At 40.3% G+C, this 21,427-nt stretch overlaps 1 protein-coding gene across 1 annotated transcript in view; it reads right to left on the bottom strand.

Moving 5' to 3' along the window:
• Positions 1 to 2,534: 2,534 nt before the first annotated feature.
• Positions 2,535 to 21,427, bottom strand: part of yeats2 (YEATS domain containing 2) — a 27,661-nt gene continuing 8,768 nt past the window's right edge. The window contains exons 8-30 of the mRNA XM_037681682.1: positions 19,234 to 19,345; positions 18,800 to 18,844; positions 18,555 to 18,723; positions 17,511 to 17,753; positions 16,504 to 16,668; positions 14,853 to 14,938; positions 14,246 to 14,431; positions 13,900 to 14,128; positions 13,528 to 13,686; positions 13,065 to 13,177; positions 12,558 to 12,704; positions 12,028 to 12,198; positions 7,686 to 8,040; positions 7,468 to 7,602; positions 7,023 to 7,145; positions 6,082 to 6,223; positions 5,708 to 5,784; positions 5,528 to 5,607; positions 4,615 to 4,819; positions 3,955 to 4,190; positions 3,735 to 3,809; positions 3,424 to 3,497; positions 2,535 to 2,709 (exon numbers count right to left, since the gene is read on the bottom strand). Coding sequence (XP_037537610.1) covers positions 2,601 to 2,709; positions 3,424 to 3,497; positions 3,735 to 3,809; positions 3,955 to 4,190; positions 4,615 to 4,819; positions 5,528 to 5,607; positions 5,708 to 5,784; positions 6,082 to 6,223; positions 7,023 to 7,145; positions 7,468 to 7,602; positions 7,686 to 8,040; positions 12,028 to 12,198; positions 12,558 to 12,704; positions 13,065 to 13,177; positions 13,528 to 13,686; positions 13,900 to 14,128; positions 14,246 to 14,431; positions 14,853 to 14,938; positions 16,504 to 16,668; positions 17,511 to 17,753; positions 18,555 to 18,723; positions 18,800 to 18,844; positions 19,234 to 19,345 — 3,436 coding nt within the window. The 3' untranslated portion in view covers positions 2,535 to 2,600. The remainder of the gene's footprint in view (positions 2,710 to 3,423; positions 3,498 to 3,734; positions 3,810 to 3,954; positions 4,191 to 4,614; positions 4,820 to 5,527; positions 5,608 to 5,707; positions 5,785 to 6,081; positions 6,224 to 7,022; positions 7,146 to 7,467; positions 7,603 to 7,685; positions 8,041 to 12,027; positions 12,199 to 12,557; positions 12,705 to 13,064; positions 13,178 to 13,527; positions 13,687 to 13,899; positions 14,129 to 14,245; positions 14,432 to 14,852; positions 14,939 to 16,503; positions 16,669 to 17,510; positions 17,754 to 18,554; positions 18,724 to 18,799; positions 18,845 to 19,233; positions 19,346 to 21,427) is intronic.

The raw sequence follows: 21,427 nt of genomic DNA, 5'->3' as shown, positions 1-21,427 counted from the left end.
AGTGGAGCCCTCCTGGGCCGTCTTCTTCCACGGTGCCCGTTATGATTCAAAATGCCAGTGCTGCAACCAGAAAGTAGCATACTTGACCTTGTGAGTTCAACTTGAATGGTTTCCTTAGCTCTTTTTCTACCATCCAAATGATATGATCGCCTGGGGTTGCATTTCCTCTTGTGGCCGCAATCTGAGAAACTGGCTACAGTCCCATGAGCTACTTTTTAGTGGCAGCTGTGATCACAGGAGCATGAAGCTGCGTGGAGACAGTTTTGAGGCCTTTACCTTTAACATGGATATCTATAATCTTGGTTCTGAGCTCCTCAGACAGCTCTCACCTTTATGTTCACCGCTTCATGTTCAGTGGAGCGCACAGTGACACCAAACTACCCAGTGGCCTGCTTGTTCCCTTTAAACAGGCTGAATGACTGAGGAAAAGCTTGAAAGCACCTATGATACCAATTAAAGTCAAATTCTAAGTTTGAAACATGACTATAATGCAGGAATTAGTAGTTGCTTTAAATATACAAGCTATCCATACTATATTAGTATATATTTGTATTCAATTCAATTCAATTCAGTTTATTTATATAGCGCCAAATCACAACAAAGTTGTCTCACTTTACAGGAACATTCACATACATAAAAGCCAATTAGTAAAGTTCCCTATCTAAGAAATTAAACAAATATTTTTATTTTTTTGTTTACTTAATCAGGCAGGCCGATAAACATTAGACAATTGCTTCTATCTGAATCACTTTTCATGGGAAACTACGCATTGCTGCAATGTTTACACTTCACCAGAATATAGATGTTCAGGTAATACTGGAGTGGTACTGTGGCATGCGTATATTGCATAAAGTAGTGTTGAATATTATCAGTGAAGTCATTCCTATTTTTAACGTGTAATTCATGTGAACTGGCCCTTTAACTGCCAGCAATTAGCATAAGTATCATCATCATGCTGCAAAACTTTAACTCTGTCTCTGTTTAGTCAATATCACTAACAATACAACATGCTTAACTCACATCTGGATTTAAAGAAATATATTTTTCTGACTTTATTATAAGAATATTGATCACATTTTTGGTTTGCACACAAAAAAATACTATACAGTGTTTAGTACACTAACTTGATTTGGTTTAAAAGGCATTTTGACCATTCAGACATTAAGACAATACAATGCTCTGGGTTAAACACACCACCACAACATTGGTTTGGTTGTTTCAACTGACAAAACATAGCTTTAGCTTTCATTTCCCACCAGTTCTAACATCCAACTCACAAAAGTTGGACTTTTACTGTTCAAAGGTGTTGATATAAAAATAATCAGAAGCACCATATTTCAGATACACCTGCCAGTTACAACCTAAAAACTATTATTCTAAGACTTTGTAGGGGCTCCCCTGTCCAGAGTTTGTTTGGACCCATTGGGATTGAACACAAGTCTAGGCTGAGATGTCTGCTCGTGATGGCGAGGGTTTGGGGCTGAGGCCTCCATTGATTGGGTAAGTTGTAGAACATTCCAGAGGTGAGGATACATCATGTTCCTCCATCTCCAGTGATGCTTAGATGGGGATCCACATGACTGCCAAGACCAGAAGTTTTCTAACAGCAGCAATGCATTTTAATGATGAGACTATTATGGCTCATCTTGTCCCATTAAGAGGTTTTAATGTTGTGGCTGATTGTTGTGCACTACACATGGCATGGGTGACATGATTACAGCTGTAAAACAGAACACGTATGAGCCTCTAAAAGGACTGCAAAACCCTGTTCATGGATGAGACAAAGTGGAGAATTAAAGACACAATTATCTGCGTCATTAATCAAAATATTTCATAAACATCTCAGTAACGTAGTAACGTGACCATCTTTGATTTAAAACAAACAACTTTGTTATACTTCTGGTGAAGAACCTTAGAAAACTGTTTGTGGGGTTTTCTGTTGTGAGATTCATAATTACCTCTGCTGGGAAACACTGAAAGACATTAAAGGATATTGGTAATGATGATCGTTGGTTACCGTGGCAACCACACCTTTGAAACAGCCTCTCAGATTGCTTCACTGAGAGTGCCCGCTGGCTGAATACTCGAATGTTCAATTAGTTTCCACACTGCATCACATTTTTGTCTCGTTTGAGCCGAGAAACAAACTCCAGAGGTTTTGGAGCAGGAAACGGCGCATCAGAGAGGACAGCTGTCTGACGTTACTGTTCACTCACTCAGGCTTCATTTCCCTCCTGACCCCATCTGACCTTAAACACTTCATCGTAAGAAAAACAATGCTATGAGGTACAAAAGAGCAGAATGGTCACTTTTAAGTTAAATAACACAAGCAACGAGACGTGGATGCAACAGCCATCCATCATCTTTACCCGCTTCTTCCTTTTCGGGTCACACAGTAATCTAGACGTTTGTTATTCTGCTGCTGAGCCCTTCTGCGGTCAGGGGAATGAATGTAGTACATCAGCTGTCACTGAGTAACCTGCATTTGGGTGCCAAAATTCCCAACGACAGAAGAGTCTCTTTGTCATGGCTCATGGGCCAGACAGATTCTGTCTGTCCAGGTGTGTCCGTTACCAATCCATGCCATGTCTCCTTTCGCCTCAGTCGTCCTTCGACTGGTAACCCATGTGTGCATTGGTGAGGAAGTCACAGGTGGGGATACTGCTGACCGCCTGGTGCATGTTCATAGCCGTGACCTCTCTTGGAGCTCTGAAACCCAAATGTGGTCTCGTTAAGAATATCTCAACATGTTAAGAAAGTCTCACACAGCCTGCTTCTGGATATTCATGAACACCTTCAGCTCTATTGGCTCAGATTTAAAAGACTCTGGTGTAAAACTGATTTAAAACTCAGCAGACTGAGAAAAAAACTGTATTCATGTTTAACTTCAGCAAAAACATAATCAGTTGGTTATAGTCATGATTATTCCTAGATACAAATCATCCAAATTGAAAGTTTTTAGAGTACTGTTAGCTCTGGATTTATGATAAGTTGGTGTTTCAGCAAGTCACCCTGCAGGATGATGTTTCAATCAAACAGCAGTAATGTTTGCTAATAATGTGCTTTAGTAATGTAGCAATGTGCTTTTATTTCCTTATCTTTGAACAAAAAATATTATTATATTAATAATCAAAAATATTAGACTTCGCCTACTTTCAAAACATGCAGAAAAAAGACTTTCTTCTCAAATGTATGAGCTCCAGATTATCAACTTTATTGTAATCTGATGTTAAATTCCTGAAGCTGATAAAAAAAAATAATAATCTGGTTAATTGGTATTACACAACTATTAGAAATACAAAATAAATAAAATAATAAATATGCAACACAGAAAAGTAAGAAACTGGTAGGATGAACAATCCCCAGTTAAGGTGAAAACTGTGCATGGTGAAAATTAAAACAGTGAAAAATAAAAAAGCTGACCTGTTTGGAGGGGATTTAGTGTAGGCTCCAGCTAGAGCTTCTCTCAGGATATCACTAGCAAACTGCTCTGTAGCCTGCAGACACACACAGCTCACATCAACACCCACCATCTCCTGCAGTACACGTGAAAACTCCTCATGGTCTGTGCGCATTTTCAGTTTTCTACTGAATGTGGCACCAGTTCACAACAAAAACATTACCTTCAGGCACTCTACACGAAGAGAACCAACACTTTAAAACACTCTCATCGATTAACACTGTTTATATAAAGTCAGTCACTGGAAATCTGCTCAGTCTGTAAAGTCACTGACCTTCAGAATCATGGCTTCGACAACCGGAGCAAAAACATTCTTCTCCACCTCCACCGGCTGAAAGGTCACGCCAATCTAAAAAACACAAAGGGATCATCAGATTAAAAATGGAAGGTACGTAACAACTGTATGCCTTAACACGAACAAACAGAACAACACTTGCACAACTTTAAATATTTCACTAAATGCTAACTTTCACAAGCCTGGAGGGTTTTCTAACCTGCTGTGCTGCTTCACCGACAAACTGAGAGGAAATGGACGGGCCCAGGAAGAATTTAGGCTCCACATCAGCTTCCTGCTCTTCCTCTTTGACCTTTAGTTTCTGGCAGGCAGGGGTCACAGCGACAATGTCGACTATTTCATCATCTTCCTCCTCTGGTTCGGTCTTGAGGAGAGCCTGCATCTGCTCCAGCCGCAGCACCAGCTGCTCGTAGCTGCAGAGGGTTGACGGGCACTCTGCGGAAAAATTCACATTTACCACAGGATGCTTTATTAGTTTTTGTAACATTCATTTAATTAGTTCGGCATTGGGACCGTTACAAAATACAAATGTTTGTGCAACACAAAGTGAGGCTAACAGAACTAAAACACAGGCTTTCAGGCTCAGGTGAGTGACTCACTGAGCTACGCAGCCTCGCCTCTCACCTTGTAGAGACAAAAGACCAAAATGTTAAGCGCCTCCTGTGGATAGACTATGAGCTAAACAAAACAAAACAAGGCTTCACTTCGGCTGCCCTCACTACTGAATATATTGTGTACACATTACAGCACCAAGTGGCAACTGCAAGAGCAAGAGCGCTACACCCACACACTGAGCTGCTGAACATCAGACGAAAAAAGGTAGCTCTTCCTGCAGGTTTCCAAAAAGACAGAAACTTACCAGGCTCGCTGTCTATTTGTGTGAGAATGTCCTCCATGGACTCGTCATCGTTCTTGTTTTGGGGCTCGGGGTCAGGTGGCGTGTAGCCCCTCTGCCGGCACCACTGCACCACCTCTCTGGTCTTTGGGGGTGTGAGGGCCTGCAGGCGAGGTGAGTGGTCCAACACGTCCTGAACAACCCGTTTCACTGCCACGGCTCGCTGAAGCTACAGAGGCAATACCAAAAAATATTTATTTAAATCAGATGAAAACTAGAAATATTGCATTTCCTGGGAACATACAGTGTGAATGCTAATTGCAGAAGAACTTGTTGAAAAACAGCTGAAATTAGCTTAAAAAACATGTTGGAATGTAGCTGAAATGGAAGCAGAAGAAAGCAGAAAGAACATATATTTGCTGAATTAGGTTTAAATAAGCAGAAATTAGCACAAAAATTAGGAAATCAGCAAAAAAAGGCCTAAAGTAGCAAAAAAACATCTACAAAGTAGCTGAAAAGGTACGAAGCTTAACCTACGAGAAGGAAGTGGAAATAGCTGCAATGAGCTAAAAAATGTGAAATTGGCTGAAAAAGCTAAAATAAACATAAAAACAGCTAAATAGTAGCTTAAAGAGCAGAAATAGCTGAAACTAGCATAATTAAGCTGAAAGGTGCATAACAAGCTGAAATTAGCATAAAGAAGTTAATTACGGGGTAGGCTGAAAGTAGCAAAAAATACCATGGAAAACTTGAACTTATCTGAAAACAGCTGAGATTAGCTAAACAAAAAATGATAAAAAGATAGCTGGAAAAGTAGAATAAGCTTAAAGTGGGGAGCGCGGGTTGCTTTTCAAATTTTCTGGGTACGACTATGTACAAACACAAGTCAGCTTAAAGTTTCATGCTCTCAAGCACATAGACAAGATGAGAGAGTTACCTCTGATGCTCTGCGTTTGCCAATAGTCCAAGAATAATACTGTTTTACTGAAGAGGCACAAAATGGATGAGAGTCTTCAGCTGAAATAAACAGATCGTAAACAGCATGACGAAGGTGAAAGCAACACAGTCTTTTCAGGAAGGTTTTATAGCGCAGCACAGGAAAGGTTTGCCTACTTACTCTTATCTGGTACAATCAGGGGGAACTTCTTCAGAACAGCAGTCAGCAGCTGCATCATGGTTTCTATGTGCTCGGTGCTGAGGAAGAAGATAACACCAGTCAGGTTTACAGTCTGGAAACAATCACAGAGCAGCTAGAAGGCAAACGTGATATTTCAGACCTTCATTATCACATAAGATCGTTTTGAACACAATCACTGATCACGTGATCAATTTATTCCTTTTTGTTTTCTTTAACGACAATTTAAAGTTGAAATAGGAGCAGAATGTAACTGTACGTAAAGTAAACTTCATCTTCCAAACAGACGATAAGTCACCTGTTCTTTTAGGAATATTTTGTGTTTGTGTTGTGAGTCAGAGTAGCGTTGTCCGTACTTGATGAGGTCGTGTGCAGAGTTATCTGCGCCTTGCTCCTGCTTGACGGCGGTGGCTGCAGAAGCAGCGTGAGCCGAGGCTGGAGCAGCAGCCGTCACCGGCGGCGATGGACCGGCTGCAGCAGCACCTGGCTCTGTCTTCACTGAGGCAGCAGAGAAACACACACATGCGAGACAAATATTAGTTTTAGGCAACACACACGTTTTATTGATTTCACCGAGGCAAGAAAATGCAAACGTGAGAAGTTACATCAAATTTTTATACTCTACTCACTGAAATTATCTTTAACTTTCACACTTATATTTTCATATTAACAACGGGTGTCCCGATACTAGTTTATTCAGACCGAGTACAAGTACTTCAGTTCGAGTACTTACCGAAGTGAGTACAGAGTATTTAATGAGTTAATACTTAAACAATACAGTGACTTTAGAAACACACTTTTATTAAGAACACAGCAAACGTCTGATGTCTCAACACCGCCTGTGTTCATCTTAAATATATATTCAAACGACTGACATTTTTTATTTTTTGCTCTCAATTATTCGCAAAATGAAAGAGAAAGTGATGTCATCAAGCATAAAAGTGCTATCGGTCCGAAGTATCGGGGTGATTTTATGAGTAGAAGTGTGAGTATTTGAGGCGTATTGAGACAAAACTAACACACTAACACATATATTTTAAATTTTAATAATAGGAATGTCAGTTATTCACTATATATTCAAGTATGTTAATATTATATAGGGATTATTTTTAGTAATAGCCGAACATACTCCGAGCTGACAATTAGTGTTTCTCATAAAGGACTTTGTTTTTGTGGTCTGTGCCCTAAATATCATCTCATCCTGTCAACAACTCAAACACAAAATGATTTTTTTAGGAAAAAAAGATGGGAAGAGAAAGGAGAAGGGGAGGGTAGTGTGAGGATGGACCCCTCTCACCTTGTGCCAGAGGCAGGACAAGGGAGGGGGGAGCCTGGCTGGCAGGACTTGGGGAGGCTCCAGCTCCAGCTGCTCCAGAGGTTGTGGATGAAGGAGTGTTGGAGACTGGACCTTTAGACACAACTACACACAGAGAAGCACACACTGATGGATCAATGGCCTATTAGGTCAAAAGGTGAAACAGTAAGATGAGAAATGAGAAGAGGAGGAGCTTTTATATTTTCACAGAAAGAAACAATATGGTTCAAATAAAAGCTAATAGCTGTGAGCAGCCTAACTCAGTTTCATAACTAAATCCAAGAGAGAAAATGTTTTATTTCATGAAAAGCTTGTAAAATTCACACACAAAATTATCAACAGTATATCAGTGCAGTGTTGTGTTGTACCTTTCAGTGCACACTTTTTTAAATTTGTAATAAGTCTTGTCTGTTTATAAACGCCTTACCTTTGCCAACAGGCATGAATAAGGTTTGCAGTCCAGCAGAGCCAGTTCCAACCCCGAGCTGCTTGAGCTGGTTGGCAGGGATGGTTAGGACTGTCTGCTGGGAGCTGGAACCTGCGGAGTGGATCTTCAACATACCTAGCCAAAACACACGTGTTCTATGTGTGTAATGATTCACACAACTACGTACTGTAATGAAGTCAGTGGATTTTTTTTCCTACCTGATAGCGTGGCACTTGTTTTTCCTCCTCCAGCTGCCACCCCGCTGACTAATGATGCTGCAGAAACTAATGGTGTGCTGCTGCTTTTGGACACCCCGCCCACAGCCCCCGTCCCAGCTCCTTTGGACAAGCTCATGGCGGGCACATTTGTGATCCCTTTTGCAACTGTCAGTACGGCACCGGCTGAACTTCCTGCACTTTTGCTCAGCGTGGCAGAGCTTCCTGCTCCTTTGACCAAAGAGGCCACAGCTGTCTTGGACATGCTGCCGCTGCTGGCTGCGCTGATTACTGCTGCTTGGCTGGCTGACACCAGGAGTGAGTGGTGCTGGGAGGCAGACTTCCCACCATCAGCAGCCTGGATGAGCACATGGAAGCATCTGTCAGCTAAAACATGTCCAGGAATACCGCAGCTCTAAACTCTTTAAATGTGTGGTTCAGTCAAAATCACATCAAAGATAAAATACATTTTAACATCGTTTCCACCTAAATCTTAGAACTCATTCACAACATGAATAATATTGGTAGTAAAGAAAATCAACTAAAGTTCACCAATAAAGCATAAACAAAAGATCATGTGTTCATTTGAAATGGACAATAGTCTGATAGGGCTGCATGTTTAGACTGCAAGAGCAGAGCTCAAAGCAAAGCGGATAAAAACAAAAATGTGGCCGTGAACCATAATATTCAACAAGATTAGTAAAATAGATTATAGGTTTTGTCAAAAGAAAGCAAGTGAATGGAAACTTTATTACAGTTTGGTTTATTTACATTGTGAAATATATATAGAGTCAAAATATGTACAAACAAGAGAACCACATACAGCACACTATACATTCACTATATGTTCACTATATATTTCACCCCGTTTTACGGCACCCTGATTTATTGTTTTATACACTACTCTTATTCTAATTGCATTTTTTTACTGCAGTTTATTGTTGTCATTGTTTACTGTTTTGTTGTCTGTAGTTTATACACAGTCTGGCCAGAAAAATGTCGCCACCCAAAAATAGAGGTCACACTAATATTTCATTGGACCGCCTTTATCTTTGATTACATCATGCATTCACTGTAGTGTTGTTTCAATAAGCTTCTGCAATGTCACAAGATCTATTTCCATCCAGTGTTGCATTAATTTTTCACCAAAATCTTGCACTGATGGCTAGGCACTAGGCATGATGGGTGCATCACTTCACCTGCCTCTCTTCTTACCCTGATGCGCCCATCACTCTGGAACAGAGTAAATCTGGACTCATCAGACCACATGACCTTCTTTCATTGCTCCAGAGTCCAATCTTTATGCTCCCTAGCAAACTGAAGCCTTTTTTCCAGTTAGCCTCACTGATTAGTGGTTTTCTTAAGGCTACACAGCTGTTCAGTCCCAATACCTTGAGTTTCCTTCACATTGTGTGTGTGGAAATGCTCTTACTTTCACTATTAAACATAGCCCTGAGTGCTACTGTTGTTTTTCTTCAATCTGATTTCACCAAACGTTTAAGTGATCGCCGATAACGATCATTCAGGGTTTTTTTACGGCCACATTTCTTCCTCGAAGACGATGGGTCCCCACTATCCTTCCAGATTTTAATAATGCGTTGGACAGTTCTTAACTCAATTTTAGCAGTTTCTGCAATCTCCTCAGATGTTTTCTCTGCTTGATGCCAATGATTTGACCCTTCTCAAACAGACTGACATCGTTTCCATGACCACGCGATGTGACTTTCGACATGAAGCAACTTATTGCACCAGATGCAGTTAAATAACTTGTTGCCAGCTGAAAGATGATTGCCCATGCAGTAATTATCCAATAGGAGGCTCGTACCTATTTGATTAGTTAAATCCAGGTGGCAACTTTTTTTTTGGCCAGGCAGTGTATGTTCTGTCTGGAACAGGTCTCTCTTATAAATGAGTCCCCGTGGGTCAATGAGGCTAGCCTGTATAAATAAAGGTTGAATGAAAAAAATAAAAGCCTGTCAACATACTATTACAGCAGTGGCCCGGAGGAGAAATTACCTTGTATAACCTTTGACCTTGATTTGTACCCTCAACTATAAAGCTGGAGTGATGAAAAGATTATATAACACGCTGTCTAGTGGTGTTACAAATTAGAGCCCGGACGATATATCGGTAGGGCCGATATTTTAGGCCGATATAAGCGTTTGTGGACATATCAGTATTTGTGATAATTGGCCCATTATGTGCCAATATAAACACTTCTAATTTTCACCCCTAAAGCGTTGGGAACCAACCGTGTCCTTACTTGCAAATGGCGTAATTGTGCAATGTATCCAGCAGAGGGCGTATGTGGACTACTTTCAAGTCATGGCCGTTCACTTTTAGCTTTCACTTTCAGCACAACTGAAGCAGGGAGTAATACTGTGTAGTTTATTTTACTAAACAGAGCGTGGTAAGTTTATTTTAACTGATCTGTAAAACAAATCAACAATAATAATTCTCTTCAATCCCTTAACCGACTTGTGCTTACCAGTAGCTACGTGCCTCTAAAGTTAGCAAGCTAACGTTTAGATAACCTAGCATATCATTGCCTTGTAAAACTTTATCCAGAACAATTAATCTAACGTAGCGGTAAATATATATCAGTGTTAGTAACTTTATCTTTGTCGTCCTCAATGAAATGCATTGTGTGAAATCTTTACTTCTCTGCAAAGAAAAAAAAAACCTGATGCAGTCAATAATAATTAGGCCTTCATCACATGTGACTGTGTAAACAATGAACAGGGAAGGGTGTTTCTTTGTTTCAGTAAAATTTTTGTAACACACTTGATAACTTTATGATGAATAGTGGAGGATAAAAAATGTGAAAGCACGTTAAGTGTGGAGGTGGACAAAGCTCAAAAAGTTTCAGCCAATATATCGGTTATCAGCATCAGCACTCCCCTCTCAATATCGGTGATAGCCCAAAATTCCACATCGGTGGGACTCTAGTACAAATGTGTATCAAATCTCATTAAATGATCTTGAGCGGATCAAAATTATGGACGAAACAATCAAAGACCTCGCTGTAAATTCAACCTTGATTTATGACCTCTACTTTGGAGTCGGGGTGATAAAAAGTTCAACACTTTGTTTAGTGATGACGCATTCGAGTGAAGTTTCGTTAAATTATCTTGAGCGGAGCAGAAGATATGGGCGGGGCAAGAGAGAGTTTGTGATCGTATGGAGACTATGCAATAATAATACGTCCACCTTTTACACATTTAGAAGACATGATGTTCACACACTTAAGACAAAAATAAGTCACAAGCTTTACTAGAGGCTTTCAAGATGGCATAAAGAAAGCAGTAATTTTTATATTATATTATACACGTAACTACACGTGCACACTCTGCTACTCTCACACACAAGTCCTCAGTTCTCTGGTTTTGGTGTGTAGCTGGAAGCTAAGACTGCAGGATCGACTCTCTTCTGGGCACATTCTCCATTTCATACTGGGGGTGTGTGTCAGCAGAAAATGTGGGTTAAAGCTATAAATGGTAACCGTTCAAGCTGCAGATTGGAACTGCTGGAAATTTATGAACATAACGGTGCTCACTGGTTTACAGCTGGGCAACAACTATCGTTAACTACATGTACTTTATGTTGCTGACGTTTGTTTTCCAGTGCCGCACAACTAATTTATCAGGCCCAACGCTTTTGTTTAATTTTCAAAAAGGTATTAGCGCTTCCAAAATTATTTTACAAATATCAGTTACTTCTCAGCACCATTACGAGTGCTTTTGTGTGTTTTAAATTGAATGGTTGTTTTTTTTTGTACGATGGAGCATCTAGGATGAGATTTGTGCATTTCCATTACTCAAGTTAATGAGGTCTAGCGCATGCTCTGAAGCTGTAATCACCTCAATCAGGACTGAGGCTGAACGGCTGCTAAGTGATTTTCAAGCACTTTCAATTATCTCTGCTCTTTGGGACTAATAAATCACCAACCTTACTGCAGCACTCAACACTGGATCTCTTCTGCTTTAAATGTTTTCTCATTGCCGAGGACAATGTGTCATTTGTAGTTTTAGTATTTTTATCACTTATAGCACCTACTAATAAGTATATAACTGCTTCTTAAGCATTACTGTGCTGCACACTTTAAAAACTATTCTTATATCTCACAAATAAATATTTTTGTGACTGAAACATTGAACTCCTATGGACAGAATTTTCTATAAATCTGGTGAAATTAATCAGAAAAACAGGTAAGTAGACAAAACTATAAATAAATAAAAAGATTTTTCATAAGATCAACCCAGTTCAACTTCATAAGATACAGCTGTTTAATTTTCAAATGGCTTAAAGAAATCATAAGAACGAAAACTAAAAGAGTGGAACTAGCCTGTTGACTGGCCGCAGCAGCAGAACTGGAGCAGGCTGCTGTGATTACTCCACCCGTCATCCTCAACGTGGTGGTGCCAGGCTTGGACATGTGGCCCACTCCTGCTGCCGTTACTGTCTTCACAGAGCCGTCAGACAACTTGAGCTGTGCTCCCTGTGAGCTGCCAACCACCTGAGGGTCAGGTCAAAAACTAATATATGTTCGCACGAGCTTGTTACACCTTCAAGAAAGTAAGTGAGGTCAGAAAGACCTTTAAACCATAACATATACAAAAATATTAGATTCTGACCCAACTAAAATATATTTATATATATATTTAAATTTGACAATATGCTGTTTTACACTGGATTTAGTAGTAATGATAATAAAGAACATCTTGTGGTAACAAATCTGCAAAAAAGCTAAACTGATTTGATCTTTTTTCACAATAAAAAAATAAAATAGCTAAGATGTAGTTACGTAAAGTGAGAAATTAAAGAGCTTGTTGACACTAAAACTATTTCAATGACCTCAGAACAGGTTGAAATTACCTGAGCCAATATGGCTGCCTTCTGTCCGGCGGTCACCCGGATGGCCTGCTGGGTAGCAGCTGCAGACGATGATACTGAATGACCTGCTGACCCTGAACCCCCCTGCTTCGCTGATCCTTGAGCTGGCTGGCCAACCAGAAATGTACCCTGAAAAATAATGGACCATAAAAGATAAATCATGTGTCAAACTTTAACACAACCATGACATTGAGTTAAGTCAGAGGCATTACGTTTTAAGTACATTATACACAAAATACAGGAAATTTAAATTGAATAAATAATGCATGTCTTTCGATGTTTAAAGAAACTGGAGTGCCCTGAGAAAGCTCACATAAGCGCAGAGGAATAGGCAATGTCCAAATAAAAAAAGGAAAAACATGGAATATCCTTGTAGCGAGTTTCCCATCAATCCACAAATTACATTTAAAAAATATTTATAAAAAGTTAAAGAGTGTGGAAGGTTAATTAAAAAAAATAAATAAATAGAAAGAAAATGTGTCAACCCACCTGTGGGGTCTGCTTCAGGATGTAGGATGTGTAGGAGAGGTTGGAAGGCAAACTGCCTGAAGAGGATGAGTTCTGTCCTGCTCCTGCTGAAGAGCTGCTCTGGGACTGTTGACCTATTGTACAGACAGCAACAAACACAGCCTCAAATCAGATACATCATCTTTATTCAGTATTTACACACCTTTTTTGACGTGTGATTTTGTTGAGTGATCCTGGAAATGTTTTTAGGCAGAAGGGAGCAGGAGACAATGACTTGATTCATGAACATGTGACTCCCACCTCCAGTCGTACTCAGTCATTGCAGAACAGGTAATGAGGTACAAAACTTTATAACAACAAAATAATCTATACATTGAAGTCCCAATGCATCCGGTGTAAATAGTTTAATAGTTTTGTGGATTACAAGACACCACATTGTTCAGAGAGCACTTTCAATTTTACCCAAATATTTAGCATGTCTTACTTGCACTGGAGGCTCTGAGGATGGCTCCCTGTGGAATAAGCAGCAGCTTTCCCTTCCCCGATGGGTTCTTGCTGTTGGTGGTCAGGTACAGCTTGGTACCTGGAGGTAAATTAGCCAAGTTGGCCAGGTTGTTTGCTGGGAGCTGAAGAGTGGCCATCACTAAAAAAAAAAGCATAAAAAGATTAATCTTCACCAAGTTATTAAACTGTGTTGCAAGTTTTAACAAAATGAACTGACAGTATTAATTGCAATATAATTCACTAGAAAATGGACAACAGCATTGTGGTGCAATGCATTGTGGGCAGTGGTTGTGATACTGTTTATCATGGCTGTGGAGCAGAGTGCATCTGAGTGTAGCGTGTGAACTCTGACCTCCACTCTTGCCACCCGAGCCACCGGCTGCCCTGCCACCAGCCTGCTGACCAGAGACACCACTGGCTCCACTGACGATGGCTTTAGCAACTCCCTGAGCCAAAACCTGCTTCCCACCCATCACCTTAGAAACAGAGGGGTTGCCCTTGGCAACCAGAATCTGTCCACTACTAATGGCAACCTGCTTCACTGAAGACTGAAGCGTTGAGCTGACAGGAATACCCAACATCTATAAAGAGAAGAAGTGCAACATTAGGTTTATAAATGTTTAACTCTGAAGTGCATGTGCATCACTGTTCATATGAATTATTGACATGATGCAGGATGTGTTTTAACACAGTCTGACCTTACTAGCTGTGGACCCTGTGGCCCCTCCAGTCTGTTTCTGGCTCGACATAGATATCATGTGACCTCCCTTCACTGCGACAAACTGGTGGGCTGCAGCAGCAGCAGGTTGCTGCTGGCTGGTTTCTGTGGAAACCATCTGCTGTTGCTGTGTTGAAACTTCCCCTGGCTCCTGCTTGATAATAACCTGAACGTAACACATGGAGAGATCTCAGACATATAGTATTAAAACAGTACAGTAGTGGCCAATGACTGCTGAGCATGAGGTGCTTAATCAAATAAAGATAGATATCATCATGTATTCACTGCAGAAATGTAATTCAAGTGATGAGCATGTGAGAGTGGCCTCATAGGATTATTAAGACATTTGTTGGGAAAGTGGAGTGTTCAGCTCTCAGGCAAGCTCCCCTCCCCCACCTTCAGAAAGATGTCCTATTTAAATATGTGCCAAGACACTCACATCTGCTGAAGATAGCATTAACTACAATTTTTACCCCACTGCTTGGTTAAAGAAGCAGATTCTGCCAGAACACAGCTGGAGAACACATCAGTAAAATGTTTTAACTTAAAACGTGTAATGGATAAAAGCTTTAAGACTCGTGACTCACCTTAACCCCTGAGGAGAGGAGGGTGCCGGTGTGAACTTTAGGCGCAGGAGAGCGAGCACCTTGAGTCTGTTTGGCAGAGGGGCATCCTGGGAAGTAATTTAAACATGATAGGTCAGGAAAAATATGACGGTTCTGGGGAGGGGTTCTGCAGTTGTTGTCGAACTTTTCAGAAAAATGAGGGCATCTGTGGTGCAGTCACACTTTTCTTTTTTGGGTGACTCTGTGTGGGTGTCGAGTCTGACCTTTTTACATACAAGTAGAGAAGGGTACTGCTGAAGTTTTGCTTCTTACCCAGTTTAAAAATGTTTGGTGAATCATTTACAACACCCACATCCACCTCAGCTAGTGTGATGAGGCATTATTTAAAGCAATCCAAACCTGGTTGAGCTGCACGCTTGTAGAGGGAAATAAGAAACTGAGTGGATGTACAAAGCAACACAGTGAGAGTTAAGAGGATACTTCTGAAGAAGCAAACATCAGCTCGTATCAGAAGGACCTGCTCCTCGATGCAGTGACAGATATGTTGAGTGAACTCCTATTTCACCTGACGTTATCTCTTTCCAACCAAGCGCAAACTATATTTATACGCATCAAACAAGTATACTTGAAAAAATAATCAGTAGGAGGGTGAGGTCTCATACAGTATAATCTGACCATAAAAGACATCAGCTCAGTCACCATGGCAACCACTTATCCATCAGCTATCCCGCTGAATCACCATACAAAAGACATATGAGTGCAAAATGAACTACAAAAGAAAAAAATGGAAGAAGAAAAAGACTGGAATCACACATGGCTGGATAACTAAGAAAAAACATCACTGTAATGCCACTTTAATTGGTGATCTATAACTTATCTATGATGATGATTATCTCATACTGCAGTATTCATTCATACCCATCATTCATACCCATCTGCTAACCACAGACATGTTTGGGCTGCTGTTGTGTTACATCGTATTGTTTTACGTTATTAGTGTTTAGCGTATATCTTAGTTCTTTTAGCTACCATTGGGTGTTTGTTTACCGTTTACCTTAAGTGTATATTGTTATGGCCCAAGGCTTTCCTCTTGGCCTCTCTAACATGTCTGTGTTTCAGAGCTCCTAACTGGTGTTGATTGGAAGTGGAGGCAGCTGGACAGTGTCTCCAGAAGAGCTTCAGATACAGCTTAACATCCACCACTTGCTCTCATTCCCGCTCTCCCTTCTTCTCCAATCATCTATGACTTTTGTTAAATAAATATAATTTTAAGTTAACCCGTGCGTTGCTTCCTCTTTATTTGTTATGGTCCTAGAGCCAGGCCGTAACAATATCTTAGATCCTTATCTACTGTTTGTTTTATACTTGATATTTTGCTATTGTTAGGTGTAACTGGGACCCTGTGTACATAATTTCATTCCAGCTCATGTACCACATGTGATGGAAATGACAATAAAATTGACTTGAACTTGATAATAAAGATTAAAGTGGAGGATTTCAAAATGTATAAAGGGACAAAAACTGAGTTAAAATTTCTCAATTCTTTACTTTGGAGTAGATTCTTCACATCCATTCTTAGGTTTTATGTGTGTGGTTCAGATGCCGTTTCTCAGTTACGCCTGAGTTTCCTCCAAGAGGTACTTTGACACCGAGTAGGAAATATATACAGTACCCGTGGAGGAAGCAGATGAAGCCATGCTGATCACCTGGCCTGGTTTATCCACGATAATATATGGGTTGTTTAGCACAGAGGAGGAGCTCTGCTTGCTGTGGGCAGGGGTGGAGGCGGTGGGTGTCCGGGGCAGCGGTGAGTGGCTGGGAGTAGAGATGGGAGACCCTGTGGGTGTTACAGAACAAGCTGTTGAAATATCATGCCCCTGTGAGGATGGGGTGTTAGCAGAGAAAGAAAATAGGTAGAAACAAATTCTTAGAACTGTTTTCTTTAAGAAAAAAAACATTAACAATTAAATATATTAACATGAAATATAAAGTGACGAGCAACAACAAATAAGTGTTTATTGACTCATAAACTTGCTCATACATGTGTGCTTTACTTTATTCTCATCAACATTCTTTGAATTTTTTTCTGAATTTATATAACTGCACATGTTGCATATTACTGTAATTTCCTATTAACTTTATTTTGTTAAGATATATTTATTTTTTAGGGGGAAAAATGTATAGTGTGCAAAACTAATAAAAATGAGCATTTTCACTGGAATTTCAAGTCTAAAAGTTTTTTTTTTTTTTTTACTTTTAAATAAAATAAGTAACGAGGAAAAACCCAAATTCAAGGTATGGTCATTTTGATTTGATTTTACAAACAGTAGGCTGCTGGGCATTTTGAACTAAAACAGTGTTTATGATGAATTTATCAGGTTAAAAAGTGGTAAAGACCATGTCAATACTAAAAACAGACGCCCTTTACTGGAAGTGTTAAGCTGACATCAACAATTCTTTGTGGTGGTAATATTTCACCTAAAAACAGTACATTTAAAATGTTGAAGTGCTTTATTAACAAAACTCAGAAATCAAGAGAATGTATCCAAAGTTTCTCTGCATGCAAAAAACAAATCCTATTTCTCTAAATGTCTCAGATGGAATAAGGAATGAAGTTTTCCTGACATAATGCAACACAAACAGCTCAAGGAGTGCAGACTCGCTGGAAGAGAAACTTACCTGAGACTATTTTACAGCTCATAGTGATTGGTTGGAATGATTTCCCAGGTGACTCGGCAGGACTGGGTGGCTGTCCTTGAGGAACTATCTTACAGCTTGATGTGATCGGCTGAAAAGCAGAGTTGCCATGGGAACCCAGAGTGACTCTGTCTCCAGGTTTGGGTCGCGTTGGCGTCCGTTCACCAGCAGTGAGGCCTGAAGTGCGACCACCTGCAGATCTCGCGGTCTCAGCTTTGATAGAACCTGAAGACCAAATGACATTAAATCATTGTTCCAAATGCATCTCAAAAACAAGTTACACATGTGACTGTTATATATTCAACCCAGTCTTATAAAACATGATGATTCATGCACTTCATTTCAGCACTTTGGTTGGCCTTGTTGCTGTTTTAAGAGCTATATAAATAAATTGGTATGGTATGGTATGGTATATGAGTCTGCTAGATAATTATAGACAAGAGTCCCCCAAACAGCGCATTATAAGCTGATCATCAAACCGTTATACAGCAATAGAACAATGTAGAGCAATGACCTGGAGAAGCAAAGACCTCGTATAACCTTTGACCTTGATCTTAGAGCCAGGATGATGAATCATTACACAATGTCTGGTGGTGGTATAAATGTGTACAAGTTTAGTTGAATCTTCTTGAACGGATCGGAAGTTATGGCCCAGACAAGCGGAAATTTACGTACAATACATCAAAAAGCATATAAAAATACTAAGTAGTTTGAAGAACAAAAAATAACTTTGTCTTGATTAGTTTATCTTAAAATTAGATATTCTTTCCACATTTGCAATTAATGTTTTTTTGACTATTTGAACTTAAAGTTATAGAAAGGCTTCAGATCTTGATCAGTGCTGTACATAAAACCTATTAGCCCATTTTTATCATTAATTTATGACCCAAAAATAATAATAATTTGCTCTAAAACTGGCCTTATCTACACAGACAGGTCTTCAATTTCTTATTAAAAAACAAACGAACAAACAAACAAATCCTTAAACTTACACGTTTGAAGTGTAATTGATTCTGTTAAGAGTACCTTTGTCAGCGCTGCAGTCATGAGAGATGGGGGAACTTGAGCGTCCATAAGTTTGGGCCAGGGGAGAGGATGACATGGGGCTGGCTGTCCTTTGAGCCACCTTGGAGAAAGAAGGCTGAGGAATGTAGTCTTCCCCAAGAGAATCTCTATGAAGTTCCACATCAACCACCTAAAAAATGTAACACTGTCAGTGCAAAGCCTCGGAAAAAACTCCCAGCAGGAAACAGAGCAAACACGTAGCTTACAGTTTCTGCCCCAAGTGTCTGTAGTCCTGTGTATGTTCTGTCCAGCTGCAAGAAAACAGAAGTTGGTCAAAAAAGGCACAAAACTAAAATTGTAACCACTAATAATTTTATTCTTTAGTGCCATCAAATGAATTATTTTTTTTTTAATGAATTCAACTAAGAAAGTGTTAATCTTTGCCCAAATCATTGCATTACTGGCATCAAACATGGACCTGGTCTTGTTTAAGTACAACAAATATGAGGAAGAAAAAAACTTTAAGCTTTGTGTTTTCTGAAACCTTTCTATTTGTAATGAGTATATTTACTCATGGCTGAAATCATCAAAAACAAAAAATGAAAGAGCTCATCACACGAACTGGAAGAGGGTCGATGAATGACGTGGAAAAATGCCGTGAGCGCCTCAAATAAAGACGTTACGTGGGACGAGATCTGACCTTCAACTGGTGGATGATGTCGATGCGTTTGTTGCGAGAGTCTTTGAAGTGGATCTGGATCCTCACAGGAAACTCCCCCCAGCCCCGGCGCGTTAAATGAAAGGGAGGCTCGCTGAGAAAACACAAAGCCCAAAAGTCCAATTTAACATCATCTGAATACAAACCTATAAATAACGCCTCATGCTGCTTTTGAAACGAAGGAGTCTTGCAAAGTCTTCTAGCTCAGATAAAGCTCCTAATCCTTTTTAATCAATTATTTTAAAATGCCCTCTCTTTTGAAGTTTGACAATTTCATCCAAACTCACAGAAAACACTTGCATGTTTAAGGAGATGTGAATGTGCCTAGATAATAAGTGTTTATTCAAATATAACCAATTAGTTTTATCTTGAACTTTATGTACCAGATCTAAAAAAGTTAAATCTGGTCCTCTGGACATTCAAAAAAACCCAAAACAAAGCAAATCAAAAAAATGTAGAAACGTTTCGTCTCTCATCCGAGAGACTTCCTCAGTCTGAGGAGCTGTATTCAGCTCAGTCTCTTAAATAGCACCGTCTCAGGGTGGATCAACCAGTTTTGCTGCTGACAACCAAAACCAGCTGATCACATGCTCAAGAAGGACCATCAGCATAACAATGGGTCATTAGCACACTGATGGCTGTTTACTGTTCACAGAGGGCTGAGTGATACTAGCAATCACAGCATTGTAAGAGGGGGACAGTTGAACCCGGAGGCCTCCACCCCTGTTTAATGATGGACGGTTTCTTTTCACAAAGATGGCCTCCTTTACTCCTCTCTCAAACCATTGTTCCTCTCTGTCCAGGATGTGAACATCTTCATCCTTGAAAGAGTGACCGCTGGCCTGGAGATGAATGTAGACCGCAGAATCTTGGCCTGATGATGTTGATCTTCTGTGCTGGGCCATCCTTTTGGCCAGTGGCTGTTTAGTTTCCCCGATGTAAGACTGATCACAGCCCTCCTGACACTGAACAGCATACACAGCATTACTCTGTGCCGGGGGACTGGATCTTTGGGATGAACCAGTCTTTGCCGTAATGTATTTTGGGGTTTAAAAGCCACTGGGATGTTATGTTTAGAAAATAAACGTCTCAGTTTCTCTGATACTCCCTCAACATATGGAATGACCACTGGTCTGGGTCTGGGTTCCTCCTTTTCACCTGTTGGCTGACTGGAGTCTTGTTTGGGTTTCTTCTCTGCTTTCAGGAAGGCCCAGTTAGGATATCCACATTGCTCTAGAGCCTGTCTTGTGTGGGATTTCTCCTTCTGCCTGGCTCCTGAGCTAGTGGGGACGCTGTCTGCTCTGTGATACAGAGTCCTGATGACTCCTAACTTGTGCTCCAAAGGGTGATGGGAGTCAAACTGCAAATACTGGTCTGTGTGTGTGGGTTTGCGGTACACCTCAGTTTGCAAATGTCCTCTATCAGAGACTGAGACCTCACAGTCCCAGAAAGCTAACCTGCCATTTTTTACATCTTCTCGTGTGAACTTGATGTATTTATCCACAGAGTTGATGTGGTCAGTAAAATGTTGGACTTCCTGAGATTTAATTTTAACCCAGGTGTCGTCAACATACCTGAACCAATGACTTGGTGGTGTCCCTGAAAAGGACGTCAAGGCTCTCTTTTCTACCTCCTCCATGTACAGGTTGGCAACAATAGGAGAAACTGGAGACCCCATAGCACACCCATGTTTCTGCCTATAATATTGCTCCCCATATGTGAAGTAGGTTGACTGCAGGCACAGTTTCAAGAATTGACACAGTTGTTCTGTGGAAAGCGTGGTCCTGCTGCTCAGAGTGGTGTCTGATGTTAATTTTAAACTGACCACCTCTACTCCATCATCAACAGGAATGCACGTAAAGAGTGATGTGACATCAAAAGAGACCATTGTTTCATCAGTCTCCATGATGACATCCCTCACCTTGTCCACAAAGTCCATGGTGTTCTGTATGTGGTGTTCTGAGCTGCCAACTAAAGGGATGAGTACAGACGCCAGATATTTGGAAACATTGTAAGTGACAGAGTTAATCATGCTAACGATTGGTCTTAAAGGTACACCTTGTTTGTGGATTTTAGGTAAACCATACAGACTAGGTGTGGCCTCCCCTGGGTACAGTCTGTGGTACAGAAAACGGTCAATAGCCTTGTCCTGCTCCAAAATTTTCAGGCAATCTAT

The sequence above is a fragment of the Nematolebias whitei genome, chromosome 9 (genome assembly GCF_014905685.2).
Source record: "Nematolebias whitei isolate Nwh7 chromosome 9, NemWhi1, whole genome shotgun sequence".
NCBI classification, from domain to species: Eukaryota; Metazoa; Chordata; class Actinopteri; order Cyprinodontiformes; family Rivulidae; genus Nematolebias; species Nematolebias whitei.
This window is presented reverse-complemented; position numbering and strand designations above follow the sequence as displayed.